Raw genomic sequence first — 12515 nt, forward strand, 5'->3', positions numbered from 1 at the left:
ACTCATTACTTTAAAACGGCGCGAGTAGTCACTGAAATACCGTTTGTTTTCGCTTTGAATGCCAATGTGGAACATGTGGTTACATTGTTTGTTCAGACATCATTTTTTTTTATATTTATAAACGTATAATATTATATGACGTGATATCATAATTGGCGTCGTAGGACAACGCGACAGTAGTGTATGACTGTAAATGTAATGGTTAAGAGTTTGATTATCATTTTGGGGATTGCAGTATTTTAATAAATTTTTTAAATCTTCCGGGGACGTTTTTACGTTTACTCCTTTTATAGAAGCACATACATGAACATGAATAAATATTCCTCCCTTTAGCCCTTCCTTCCTTTTTTTAATTTATTTTATTGTTGTGTATATATAGGAATCGCAGAAATTAGATGGGAGGCGGGGGACGAAAAAACTTAGCACTGGTCTCCCCCTATCTATAGATACCTTACGTATATGAATGGAGTAATTAAAAAATAAAATCAAATCTTATTATTAACAAAATAAAAAATCCTACTCTTATTGAACGCAAAAGTTAAAAGTTGTAATAGTGTACCCAAGGTCTCTACAAAATAATCAACTCTGTGCGATTTTTTGTTAATTAAATAAGATATTAATTATACCGTAATAACAATAAGTCAATGTTAATATACCAAATACTACTACTATACTACACTAACTTCATTATACAGATGTAAAATCGTAAATAAGTTAAGACTCGAGAGCAATTAATTCATCCGCACGCTAGCGACGCGACCCGGTCGTCGAACCTGCACTTGTCGCGGCGCGGCGTCAACTTCAACTTTTTGCACAGAATTGTGTTTTAATTGAAAGAACGATAAACAAGTTAGTTAAGTAATTGCATCTTTTGAAAAAATCAGAGGTTTGAGAGAATGAAGCCAGTAACGAATGGTTTAATTATATTAAAGTAAATCAATATTTTAGTTAAAATTTTAGCAAAATTAATAAATTATTAATAAATTATAGACATTGCGTGTTGAGCAGTGAAAGTTAACGCCGCGGTTTGTCTTGTTTCCAGAGCGAAAAAATTAAAATAATTCCGTCGAGTGGGAATCGAATCTACAACTATCGCTTTTACTGTCGTATGTCGAAGGCCTCAATTAGTATTAGATAAGATAAAATTAATTGGATGCAGAGAAAAGTAAAATGCATGTTTGTCTACAATAAAGCCAACAGCGTGTTAGTCACATAGCAAATAAACATCACGACATTCATTTACAAGTATTATGTGATATTACTTACTAATAAACATACGTATTTACATGCTAAGAAAGGGAAAATATTTAAAAATATGTTAAGTATTTAATACAGCGGGATTCGAACCTCTTGGTCACGCTATTTGTTTCACTGATAACCAAGAGTAAGTAGAGCCAGAAAAAAACTTTTAAAAATAAGATTCATTATGTCATCAAGATAAAAAGAAAAAATGTATCAATTCTTGTTCACCGGACTTGTATCCTCATCTTTTTTTACTCTCATCTCTTGTGTTGGTTGTATTAATATCTACTAATGTATTGTTTTGACTCCTGTTATATCCTCAAGAACAGCGCTGTGACTACAAATTGTTTTACTTTCTTTATTGTGTCGTCACACACATTTTTCTATTCTAGTATAGGGATCGTGGTAATTTTTCTTTAATATTTTTTTATTATTTTTTAATAAATTAAAGAAAAAAATATATTAAGATTTAAACACGTGTCGTTGTTACCAGTATAAACGCGCCTTAGGCCAGTAGCTAAAAAGCAGTCTTAATATGTTTAAACCAAGCAAGAGATGCGACGCGCTTCAAGCCGTCAATACACCTACACTATCTGTGTACACTCACACAAATGCAAAGCTCAGCTTATTCCTCACGGAATGTAAGTAACTAATTGACATTGTAATCTATAAATTAGCTTTTTGGTTATAAAACACGACGGTTTTGGGTTCAATTTCCACTCGAGGAAATTACTTATTTTGATTTTTTCGCTGTAGTAATATGACAAAGCACGGCGTTGAGTTTCGCTACATACTACTCAATGCTTCAATCGGGAGGAAACTACTATATGCGAGAAAAACCATAAGCCTTTTTTTTGTAGTAGAAATATCATCTCATCATACAAAATGATGTAGGTATATCAAGAAGAAGATCAGTTTCGCTAACAGCAGAGCTGACGCTGGCTGACCCATATATCGCGGCCAACAATAAAATTTAAATTGTTAAAGGTGAACGCGTCGAAGGAACATTCGTTAGTTATTACTATTAGGATGTAATTGAACTTTGCGCTCTTACCTAGTTTACTAGTTTAGACAATTTAATATTAATTTATTAAAATTGTTCTAAAGATTTTGTTATATTTATGCTAGTAAGCGAATTTATATTATCTTTTCTTTTTTTTTCAGTTTCTCAGCCTTGCATTCAACACTGCTACGAAATATGCAATGTCTCAAATATCCAATGCAATGCAAGTAATGCTTGAAAAACGGAGTGTCATAACACTAGATTTGCCCTGTTCACCAGACGACGTGCGGAATAAAACATGAAAATGCTTTTTTTTATAAAATCAAATATATTCTACATTTAGTTCTACATCAAAATAAGTCAACAAACAAAGTAAATCAATAAAAGGAAAGAAACTGTCGACTATCGCATACGAGGTCCAATGTCAATAGCCCGCTAAGTGCAGTGGTCGGGGCCGGCATTTCTGACCAAGGTCAAGGTTCGTGACCGTGACGGGATCACTTACAAACGCTCATTTACTACTTTACTAATAGATTCTTTAACATTTTTATATTTGGTTAGTTTTACTGCGAATTCACTAGGAAATAAGTAAAAAGTTGTATAATTTTCATTCAAAATTCATGCTCTTAAAAATTTTCAATATCTCCCGTTTACAGTATATTTTTCGTTGCCTTTTTTTTAGTTGGAATCGTACCCACACCCTGTCGCGTTCACAGTCACACACTACGACAACGTTTTGACTGACGTAATATGGATTAGATATAAAACTTCGTGTTGTCCTCATTTCTTTCACGCATCCTCTTGTGAGGATGTTCAAAATTTTGACCTATTTTTAGATGTTGTATAGCGAGACCGCCATTATAGTTATTTCTGAGTCAAGTATAATGTACTATATTTAAAATAATTTACGTTTATTACAAATATGGGGTTTTAAATAACATCGTGAGCGTACAGTTGATACGACTATTAATTACTGCTTATGCATGGACAAAGTTGACTTCAATTAGGTACTGCTGAACTTGCTGTAGTTGTTGAAAAAATACAATTTTTCGTTCACATTGTAATAATAACATTAATTATATATTTTTAAATAAAGTCTAGTTATAGACATACATTCAGTTTAACTAAGCAATCAATAAAACTTTAAATGGATGGAAAGTGAAGAACAAAAAATATAACATTAAGATTCTGCAAGAGACGCACAGAAAAATAATGCTTTATAAATTAACAATATAACATAAAACATAATAATGTTAAGAATAATCACAACGATAATGGACAGCTTTTGTGGAGACCACGGTTGACCTAGGAAAGCACAGTATCAATGGTGCTAAAGGAACGTCACGTAAAAAGTACGAGAAGACCCCCTGGAATGCACGCCGCCGACGAAATCATAGAGATATAGAGAAACGATAATGTTCAGCATATTGTTGTCTCTGGCTACTCTGCTAGGAATAAAGCTTAAAAATATTCTGTGGTAGTTTTAAACGACAAATTGAAAAATATTTCTTCTTATTTTCACGTAATTCTATTGCAAACTCAAGCTCTCCAGTTTCGGGCGAACCACTCTAGAAATAGTTAACACTGGTCTATGAGAATGACCTTCTTTGTTTGGAAGTGTTAAGAAAGTATTCTCGAAAATTTTGTATAACCGAAACTGTTTCTAATTAACATAGAATATGAAGAATATAGAAGTACCACAACAAATATAAGATACTACAGTCAATAGTATTGCATTATTGTGTATTTTTAACATTTTACATGTTATTCTAGATTTAAAAAAAATACATAATAGGTTAACGACGATTACCTACATATATCTATAGTTATTTTTATAAGCACAATGGTTGTTGTATAGAAAAACGCGGCCGGGGTGCGCAGAAGAATCCTTTGGCTAAGTTAAGACCTTGATGACAGTAGACAAGGCGAAAGAAATATGCAGAGATTTCCTACGTGCGTAGCGTTTGGCGCTCCGTTCTCCCTGGGTACTCATCCCATCAGGATATAGCGTGAGACTAAAGAATAAAAGGTTTAATTTCTCTAAAAAGAACTGATCGATTAAAGCAAATTATACCATTTCTACATATAAAATCTTCAGCAAGATGAACTCCACTATGATTCAAACATGACGCATTGTAGTCGCGGTGATGATCACAAACAATACCAAATGACCAGGTTTAAATAAAAATTCAAATATATATACTCAGATCTAGTGTTGAACTAGGTGCATGACTAATATATAAATTTCCTTTCTTTTTGTTATTTATAGTAAATACCTTATTTTCAACTTGACGTATTATTTACGGTTTGTGGGGAAAATGTCGGGCATCCGGACATGAGTCACTCAATTGGTAGAGCTTTTCGCCATTTCAGATAAGGAATGAATCTAATGTCAAGATTACAGAACCGAATCTCTCTACTAAATAAAGAGACAATTACAGTAGAAAATTACAAGACGACGATTCTATTAAAAACATTGTATGACGTCCAAACTGTAAACGCGATAGTTAGGCGGAAAGTGGGGAAGTGTTTAGACACTAGGTTCCTATGTTCCTATGTCTCTTATAGAGAATCAGAACTGAAAATATAGAATGAAAAATTTCTTACACCTGAGTGAGGATTGAATTCACAACCCATGTATTTGCAGTGGATGACTGTCTCACTCCACCACAAAGGCCTGAATATAAGTATAAAAAAACTATGTATTATACAGACATGTTGTCGCCAGAACAAACCAGATAACATTTTAAAACATTTATGTAATATTGCAATATCGAGAGGAAGCTACAAAGAGTCCTTGATTCGGAAATTACATTGCATATGTTTAATGGGCATAAGTGGAGCGACTTTGGTTTTTATTAGAAACATTCTGCAGTTATTAGATGGTCATAAGTTACATTTTGTAGGCATTTCAGAATACCAGTTATATCAATCATTTAAATATGTATTGTAGTATTTTTAGGTACTTTTATTGCAGTTTTAGGCTTTTTCACACATGGCAGGCAGTGTATCTTCTGTTATGGTGGAACTCAACACCACATATGTGAAAATTATTTCAGCATATTAATTATCCTGAGGACTGAACCTACAACTACAGCATTTAAAGTTATGATATTATCCTAATGTGATGGTACATTATGGATTCTTATTAATTTTTATAAATGTTTACTGAAGTTCTATATTAAGAACAAGTGATTTATGGTATACTTACATTTTTTAAATTTGTTTTGGCAATATGTACAAATATAAACCAATTACTTTTATATATTAGATTAATGAATAATAATCTTATTAATTGAAAATATTTTTATTTAAAGTTTCACATAACATGTGCACAACTTCACAATAATTCATATGTTAAGAAATTATTTCACAATAAATTTTATTACAAACAAAATGTTTTCATCAACATTGAAATAGTTTTATTTATAATTGCTCCACTTCATATAACATCAGACATGTATCTATTTTGATTACATAATAATGTCCTAATTACATATCAACACAGTGCAATGTGATACCAATTTCCTTTTTATGCTTTCCTTAATTTATATTGTTGTTGTTTATAATATAGTAACTTTTAAATAAACATAAGATAAATACTTTAAAAAGTTTTGAAAGAGTAATAGAAAATAAAAGAATGCATGAGATAGATTTTTTGTGATTTTTGGAAATTAAACATATTGATTATTTATTTAAAAGTTAATCTGGTTATTATCAAATTCATTTTAAAATAAATTTGATTAAATTAAAAAAAACACCATTAATAACAGCAAAATATTATTTGTACCTTTATCTCCATTACATTTTTATCAAGAACGACAAGAAGTAATTAAGAGACAACAATAGTTCTAAAAAAATCCTTAATCTAGACAAAGCAATTTTGGGTTATTAATGTTAATGGGTGTGTACCTAACCACACAAATTAACTCATTTCACATTCAAGGCCGCAACGATCGCGTGTTGTTTATTAAAAATATGTCCAGCTAGAGTGGAGGACTGCATGCCAATTTTATATTAAATTGAATGCAGTGACAAAAATGACAAATCAAATATCGTATGCGAGCAATGAAGCAAAAACCGTTACCAATTGTCCGTGGGTAACGTGATTCACCCACAGTCCTAAATAAAAGTTATTAAATTGTGTTTTAATGAGAAAAAATAGAGTTTAGAAAGGTATCCTACCTTGTAGACATCTCCGTAGGTGCCCGAGCCGATCCTCTGAACCAGCTCATATTCATCTTGGGGATTCCTCCGTGATATATCTGAGCTCAACACACCACCACTATGCGCCATAATCACTAGCGTACACTAATATAACATTTATTTACACTTTCATCTCATTATTCACATAATTGTTACACAAAAACGTCGACAAATTAATTATTTTTTACAACACAAAATAGACATCTCCGTCTGACGTCTGACACCACAGAATAAATAATGATGTGGTTGCCATTATTTATTCTTGGTTTCAGTGCTGCCAGTGTCAATATAATAAAATGTATAAATGTATAATAAAAAAAATATTACCGTACTTACGGCTGATTTCGCTATTTTTCCTAAAACTCTTAGAAATTCGAATAAATGACAAATTTTAAATCTCTACATGCGATGAGTATATAATTTTTTATGTATGTGTTTAATAATGATATTGTGTAATAAATAATAATTCTTAAGGCGTATGTCCGACAGAGGTTAAAAAAGAATAATATGATAATAATGTTTACTGCTTAAGTACGATGGTCTTAATGTAAATAAATCTAGAGTAATGATTGGCGGCAATTGTTCCGCCAATGTTGATTTTAGTTACTTCATATATTCCATACTAGCGACCCACTCACTGCTTCACCGGCTTAAACTACGCTTATATATTTACTAATCTGAATTACGTTCATGTTCTAATAATCATTTTAAAGACAATATTTCTACATAGAAAATTAAAGTTTCTGCCAATTCAATAAAAGAGATATTTGTCGAGAGAGAGTCGTGGCGCAGGAGCAAAGTGTAACTGTAACCTCGACTGATTGTGGATTCGATTCCCACTTGAGGAAACGAAGAGACAAATAGAAAAACAGATAAAATATTGAATTATTGAGGCCGGTTGTAGCACAGGGGCACAAATATGTGACTATAAACGCAACTGGTTGTGTGTTGAATTTAAATATTTATTTAAATTTATATTTTCATTTCTTCGCTCTGGCAAAGCGCGGTGTTGAGTTCCGCCCCACAACGCCTCCAGATGTTGGCGGAAAGTGGGGAAAGGAGTGTCTTAACACAATGTTCCCTCTGCCTACCCTACTGTGTGCAGGATACAGAGTGAGGCTGATTTGATTTAATTTGATTTTGTTTTCATTTCGTTGCTCAGGTGTCAAGGCAAGGCGCGGCGTTGAAATCCGTCTTTTAACACGCAATGGCTCCAGATTTAGGCAGCAGATGGGAAATACGAGGATCCTTCTGCCTCTCCTGCGGTGTGCAGGATACACCGTGATTTTGACTACATCTAATTATCATTGTTTTGTGTTTAGTAAAACCTATTATCAGGGACATCTATCAATGTAATACCATTGATAGATGTCCTCAATAACAGATTTTCTCATAGATTTGCTATGCACAGCCATCGATCAGTTACAATTTCTAATAACTATAATACTCTGCTATAATATAAGCTGCTCGTCTATGGAATTCTTTACCTATCGACATCAGATGTGCCAAAAAGCTATATGTTTAAAAAAAATTTAAATAAGCTTCACGCTGTATCCCGCACACAGCAGGGTAGGCAGAAGGATCCTCGTGTTAAGTAGTGTTAAGACACTCCGTTTCCCACTTTCTGCCGAATTCTGGAGGCATTGCGTGTTGAGTGGCAGAACTCAACGCCGCGCTTTGCCTCGACACTAGACCGAAGAAATGGAAATATAAACGTAAATAAATATTTCACTTCCTCGAGTGGGGATCGAACATTTTAAAGAAAATGCTTAAAATCAGTACTTAAGTATATAATATCTATTATTTCATTACTAATTTAAAACTCCAACATTCAAAGGTTGCCTGGAAGAGATCGCTTTAAGCGATAAGAAGGTCGCCTTGTTGTACTTTTTATTATTATTATTATTTTTAAGTTTTTAAATTTTAAACGTGCAATGCAATTACTCTTCTCTCTGTAAATCTATCTTTCACTGATAGAAAATGGCAATACACAATAAAACAAATAAAAAATTGTTAAAATGGTATATTTATTACAATCGAATATCTTCGGCCGGCATCCATGTAACGTGTTACAAAATTTGTTTAACGCCGACGCTACAATAATAACTTCTAACACTTTATTATAAAATTATATAATCTTTTGGTTCATTCCTTTTTAAGTGCACTTTTACATACTTTACGTCGTATTGACGTAATACTTATATCAAGCGAATGGAAATTTTCAATTTCCCAGTAAACGCGTCTATTTTGACTTGATGTATTATGCTCTTATTAAAGCAAGCTGTGATTTTATCTCAATTTATTATTATTACATATAGAAAAACAACTTAAAGTTGTAAATTTTTGCCATATAAAGTATTGAAACAGTGAACTTCAATTCTTTCAAAAACAAAATCATTATACAAAAATCGTAGTTATCGTGATAGGTACTTTTACGTAGTTATTTAAGCAACTGAAAGGATGTTAAGAAATTAATAGTTCCCCAGTATCTTTTTAAATTTGGTATAAATTGAAAGAAATTAGCAAAAAAAATCACTTAATTTATCATTATAAGACGCAATAAAACGAGTTAAAACCACAACTCACGAGACTTAAACTTCATAAATACGAATACATTTCGACAATTATTTATAATTTAAATATTCGGTACCAACTAGTACAAATTTTACGTTTCCATACAAAAATCGTAACAATTAAAAACTGGCAATACAATGATCATTGTTATATAAATAACATATATTTTGCAGATGTAACAATATATAAAGCATTTAATTTAAATGAATCAATTATTTATTTTATTGCTTTACACTTTGTAACGGTATATAAATATTGTTATGTGAAGTTTGGTACACACAATGACTCAAATTAGCAACTTTTATTCAAGTTCCTTTTGAAAAATAAATAAAATAATTATTAAATTAAATAATTTAAAAAATTTATTAGTATTATTCTAGAAAATGATAGATAGAAATTAGAGGAACTTCATTTTAAAATCATAGCCACAATGTGTATCATACTTAACTAGCTGTGTTGCCATTATAAAATTTTCATTATACATATAATAATACAATATATTTTTTATGAACACACGTTTAACCCATACAAGTCAAAGACACGAAATTATATTGAAAAATAGCAAATGATTCTTTAAACATCAATTGATATGACTTCAGCTGTCGACCGCATTTTTTTTTTGAGATTTTTCGATAAATAATATTATTAACTCTTCCACCGTAGTTTTTTGTACTAAACACTAAAATTTATTTACAATGAAACAATCAAACAATATTTATTTGGTAAAAGCGCTTAAAATAAAGAAAAAAAAAACAAATCAAACAGTCAAGAAAGTAGAGTCGAGAAATAAAGTAAGCTTCACTAAGAGGTGTTTCATATTTTTACAACTTTACTAAAGATAATATTTTTTCTTTAAGCATGCTTTGGCACTTTCACCATATTACATAAAATTATATAATTTGAATAATTAAATGGAAGTTGATTAAGGGACATCATTAATTAATGAAAAAAAATTTACAAAATTTAACCTATTACGCTAAGTCCAAACAAATATACACACACACAAAAAAAAATCTTTGTATCTTTTAATATATGACAGAGATCTGTTTAACCGTTTCGATGACTTTGAAAATGAAAAAAAATCCAATATCATTATGTATATAATAAGTTATAAAAAAATCATAACAATATGAAGTCTATTAAAATAAAAGTAAATGTCACATAAGCAGTAATTTTTTAAGATCATTTTAGATAATTTTTTTAATAATTTTCTTAATAAAAAAGAGGATATTTTTATCTACGGGAAGTGCTCATTTTCACATCCAATTTACCTATTAATTCATTAATTATTAATAATCTATTCAAAATACATAATAACCAACATCAAAGAATTAATTCTAATGGTAATAATTAATAATAGGGAAAAAGTGACTTAAAATTAATAGTAACATACATAGAGATAATATAAAGGCGAGAAAAGACAGAAAAAGAAATAATCTCTATTTCACATTATTACTATTATTATTTAGTTTCACGCTATATCTTGAACATACCAGGGTCGTCCCTTAAATACCGCCCAATTTTAAAGACATTGCGTGTTGAGTTGTGGAGTTCAACCCATGCACGAAGTCTTGTTACGGGAGCTTAGAAGTGAAAATAATATTTTCAGGAATAAAACCCACAACCGTCGCGTTTACAGTCAGAAGATGTTATGATGGAAGATGTGGTTTATTTATTATTAAATTAATAATATTTTTTTATTTGTGTAATTTATCCACCACTTTCTTGAGTTTGAGCAGAATATTAAGACTTTGAAATGAATATCAGTATAATTTATGTATTAATTTGTATTTTCTAATATTCATATACTCAACCCATATTATCTCTATGGCAACATTAAATAAAGGGATTAAAATAAAAAAAAGAAAAACCGTTAATGTCGAACTAGTGTAGAGACAACTAGATATAACTTACTCTGTCGAATAAATAATTTCTTTTTTTTAATTACTATACTACGCGTGAGCAAGCGTCCATTATGTCGCATCACTATCTTTATTTGGAATACCCGGAGGTTATATCGAACGCCATATTGGAATTTAAACTACATTTGAATTTTGAAATTCGAATATTTCCGGTGCGAAAATTCGAATAGATTCGGTTAGGTGATATTGTACGCAATATTTTAATTTAAACTAGATATAAATTTGAAATTCAAATACTTCCGGTGCTGCCAACATAATATTTTAAAAAAAGTTGCAACAGAATAAAAATATTTTTAAATATATTTACTATTGTATTCCTTTTTAACGCGATGTTTTAGAAACCGGAAGTAGTGACGCAGGAGGTTATTAATAAAATGGCGCTACGTGTAATTTTTTCACCTACGATTCGCGCGCGCTCTCGTTTTACGAATGGGTGGTTTTTTCGCTTTGTTTTGTGTTTTTTTACTATTTTTCTTACCTTTGGCATTTGAAGTTTGTATTTTGGACTTATTGCTTTCTATTGAATTAACACGCCTGTCGGATTCGAAGCTAAACGCCGGCATTACACTTTTAACCTCCGATGGTGACAAACTAATTTCTAGCCTCCGTCTCCTAGAACGTGTCATTCTAACGTTTTGAGGTTCGATTTCTATTTTAGTTTCTACTTTTTCTGTTTTGCGTTTGGGCCGAGCGATTTTCCTCGTTTCCTTTTCGCTATTCTTTCTTGACTGGCGGCCATTTTGCCCCTTTTCTCTTAAAACTGGTTTTTCTATTTCCTCGTGTTTTCGTTTCCTTGTTGCTCTGGTGACAATTGTTTTATCATTTTCGATCGATTCTTTGGTTACTCTTGATTTACTATCATCTTTATCAAGAACTTTCTTAGGTCTGCCTCTACCACGTTTTTCGGGGGTTTTCGGTTCAATTTTTTTAGACCTAGTTTCAATTTTTCTTTTCTTTCTCGGCACAGGTGATTGTGATTTCTTTTTCCTATTAGTTTTAGGGAAAGCGACTTCAGTGCCTTCAAGGCCTTGACTGCTTTCTATATAAATGTATTCATCTAGTTTAGACCTAGATTTAGAATAGGTTTTCTCCACAGGCTTGACTGGTGGAACTTCGTCATTTTCGAACATAGGTTCATCAGTTTCATTTATAGGAGTATCTTGGGTATTAGCTTTTATTAATTCCACATCGTTTTCTATGGAGTTCTTGTTCATTCTATTCTTGAGGTTGTTTATGGTGTCGTATAGGTAAGTGTCCTTGTTGTCGTCGACTTCCATGGGCGTGTCGCTTTGGGAGGAGGTACCGGGTTCGGATGTGCTTGATTTGCGTTGTTTGTTTTTACTGCGACGCTTGTATAGATCAGCTTTGGTCATGTCCTGGAAATAATAATAATAACATTATATTTTTATTTATTCTGGCATTCACGAATACATCTAAACCTACTCTTAAGACACTTTATTCTCCAATTCCCCTCCAATTTTCGAGACATTGCAAGTTTAGTGGCGCCGTGCTTTGTCTTGTTACCAGACGAAGAAATGAAATACTTCGCGATTTTAAATGTGTTTTCC

At 31.6% G+C, this 12515-nt stretch overlaps 2 protein-coding genes across 5 annotated transcripts in view; both read right to left on the reverse strand.

The window, feature by feature from the left end:
- Positions 1–6672, reverse strand: part of hppy (MAP4K3-like protein hppy) — a 38132-nt gene extending 31460 nt beyond the window's left edge. For all 3 annotated transcript variants that reach the window (XM_085207269.1, XM_085207262.1, XM_085207252.1), the window contains exon 1: positions 6431–6672. In XM_085207269.1, coding sequence (XP_085063395.1) covers positions 6431–6541 — 111 coding nt within the window. In that variant the 5' untranslated portion in view covers positions 6542–6672. The remainder of the gene's footprint in view (positions 1–6430) is intronic.
- Positions 6673–8458: 1786 nt separating this feature from the next.
- LOC146540890 (ribosomal protein S6 kinase alpha-5-like) overlaps positions 8459–12515 on the reverse strand; it is a 99955-nt gene continuing 95898 nt past the window's right edge. For both annotated transcript variants that reach the window (XM_085207299.1, XM_085207310.1), the window contains exon 18: positions 8459–12323. In XM_085207299.1, the coding sequence (XP_085063425.1) occupies positions 11343–12323 (981 nt within the window). In that variant the 3' untranslated portion in view covers positions 8459–11342. The remainder of the gene's footprint in view (positions 12324–12515) is intronic.

The sequence above is a fragment of the Heliconius melpomene genome, chromosome 1 (genome assembly GCF_056956725.1).
Source record: "Heliconius melpomene rosina isolate 202511_hmr_F chromosome 1, ASM5695672v1, whole genome shotgun sequence".
In the NCBI taxonomy this organism is placed as follows: Eukaryota; Metazoa; Arthropoda; class Insecta; order Lepidoptera; family Nymphalidae; genus Heliconius; species Heliconius melpomene.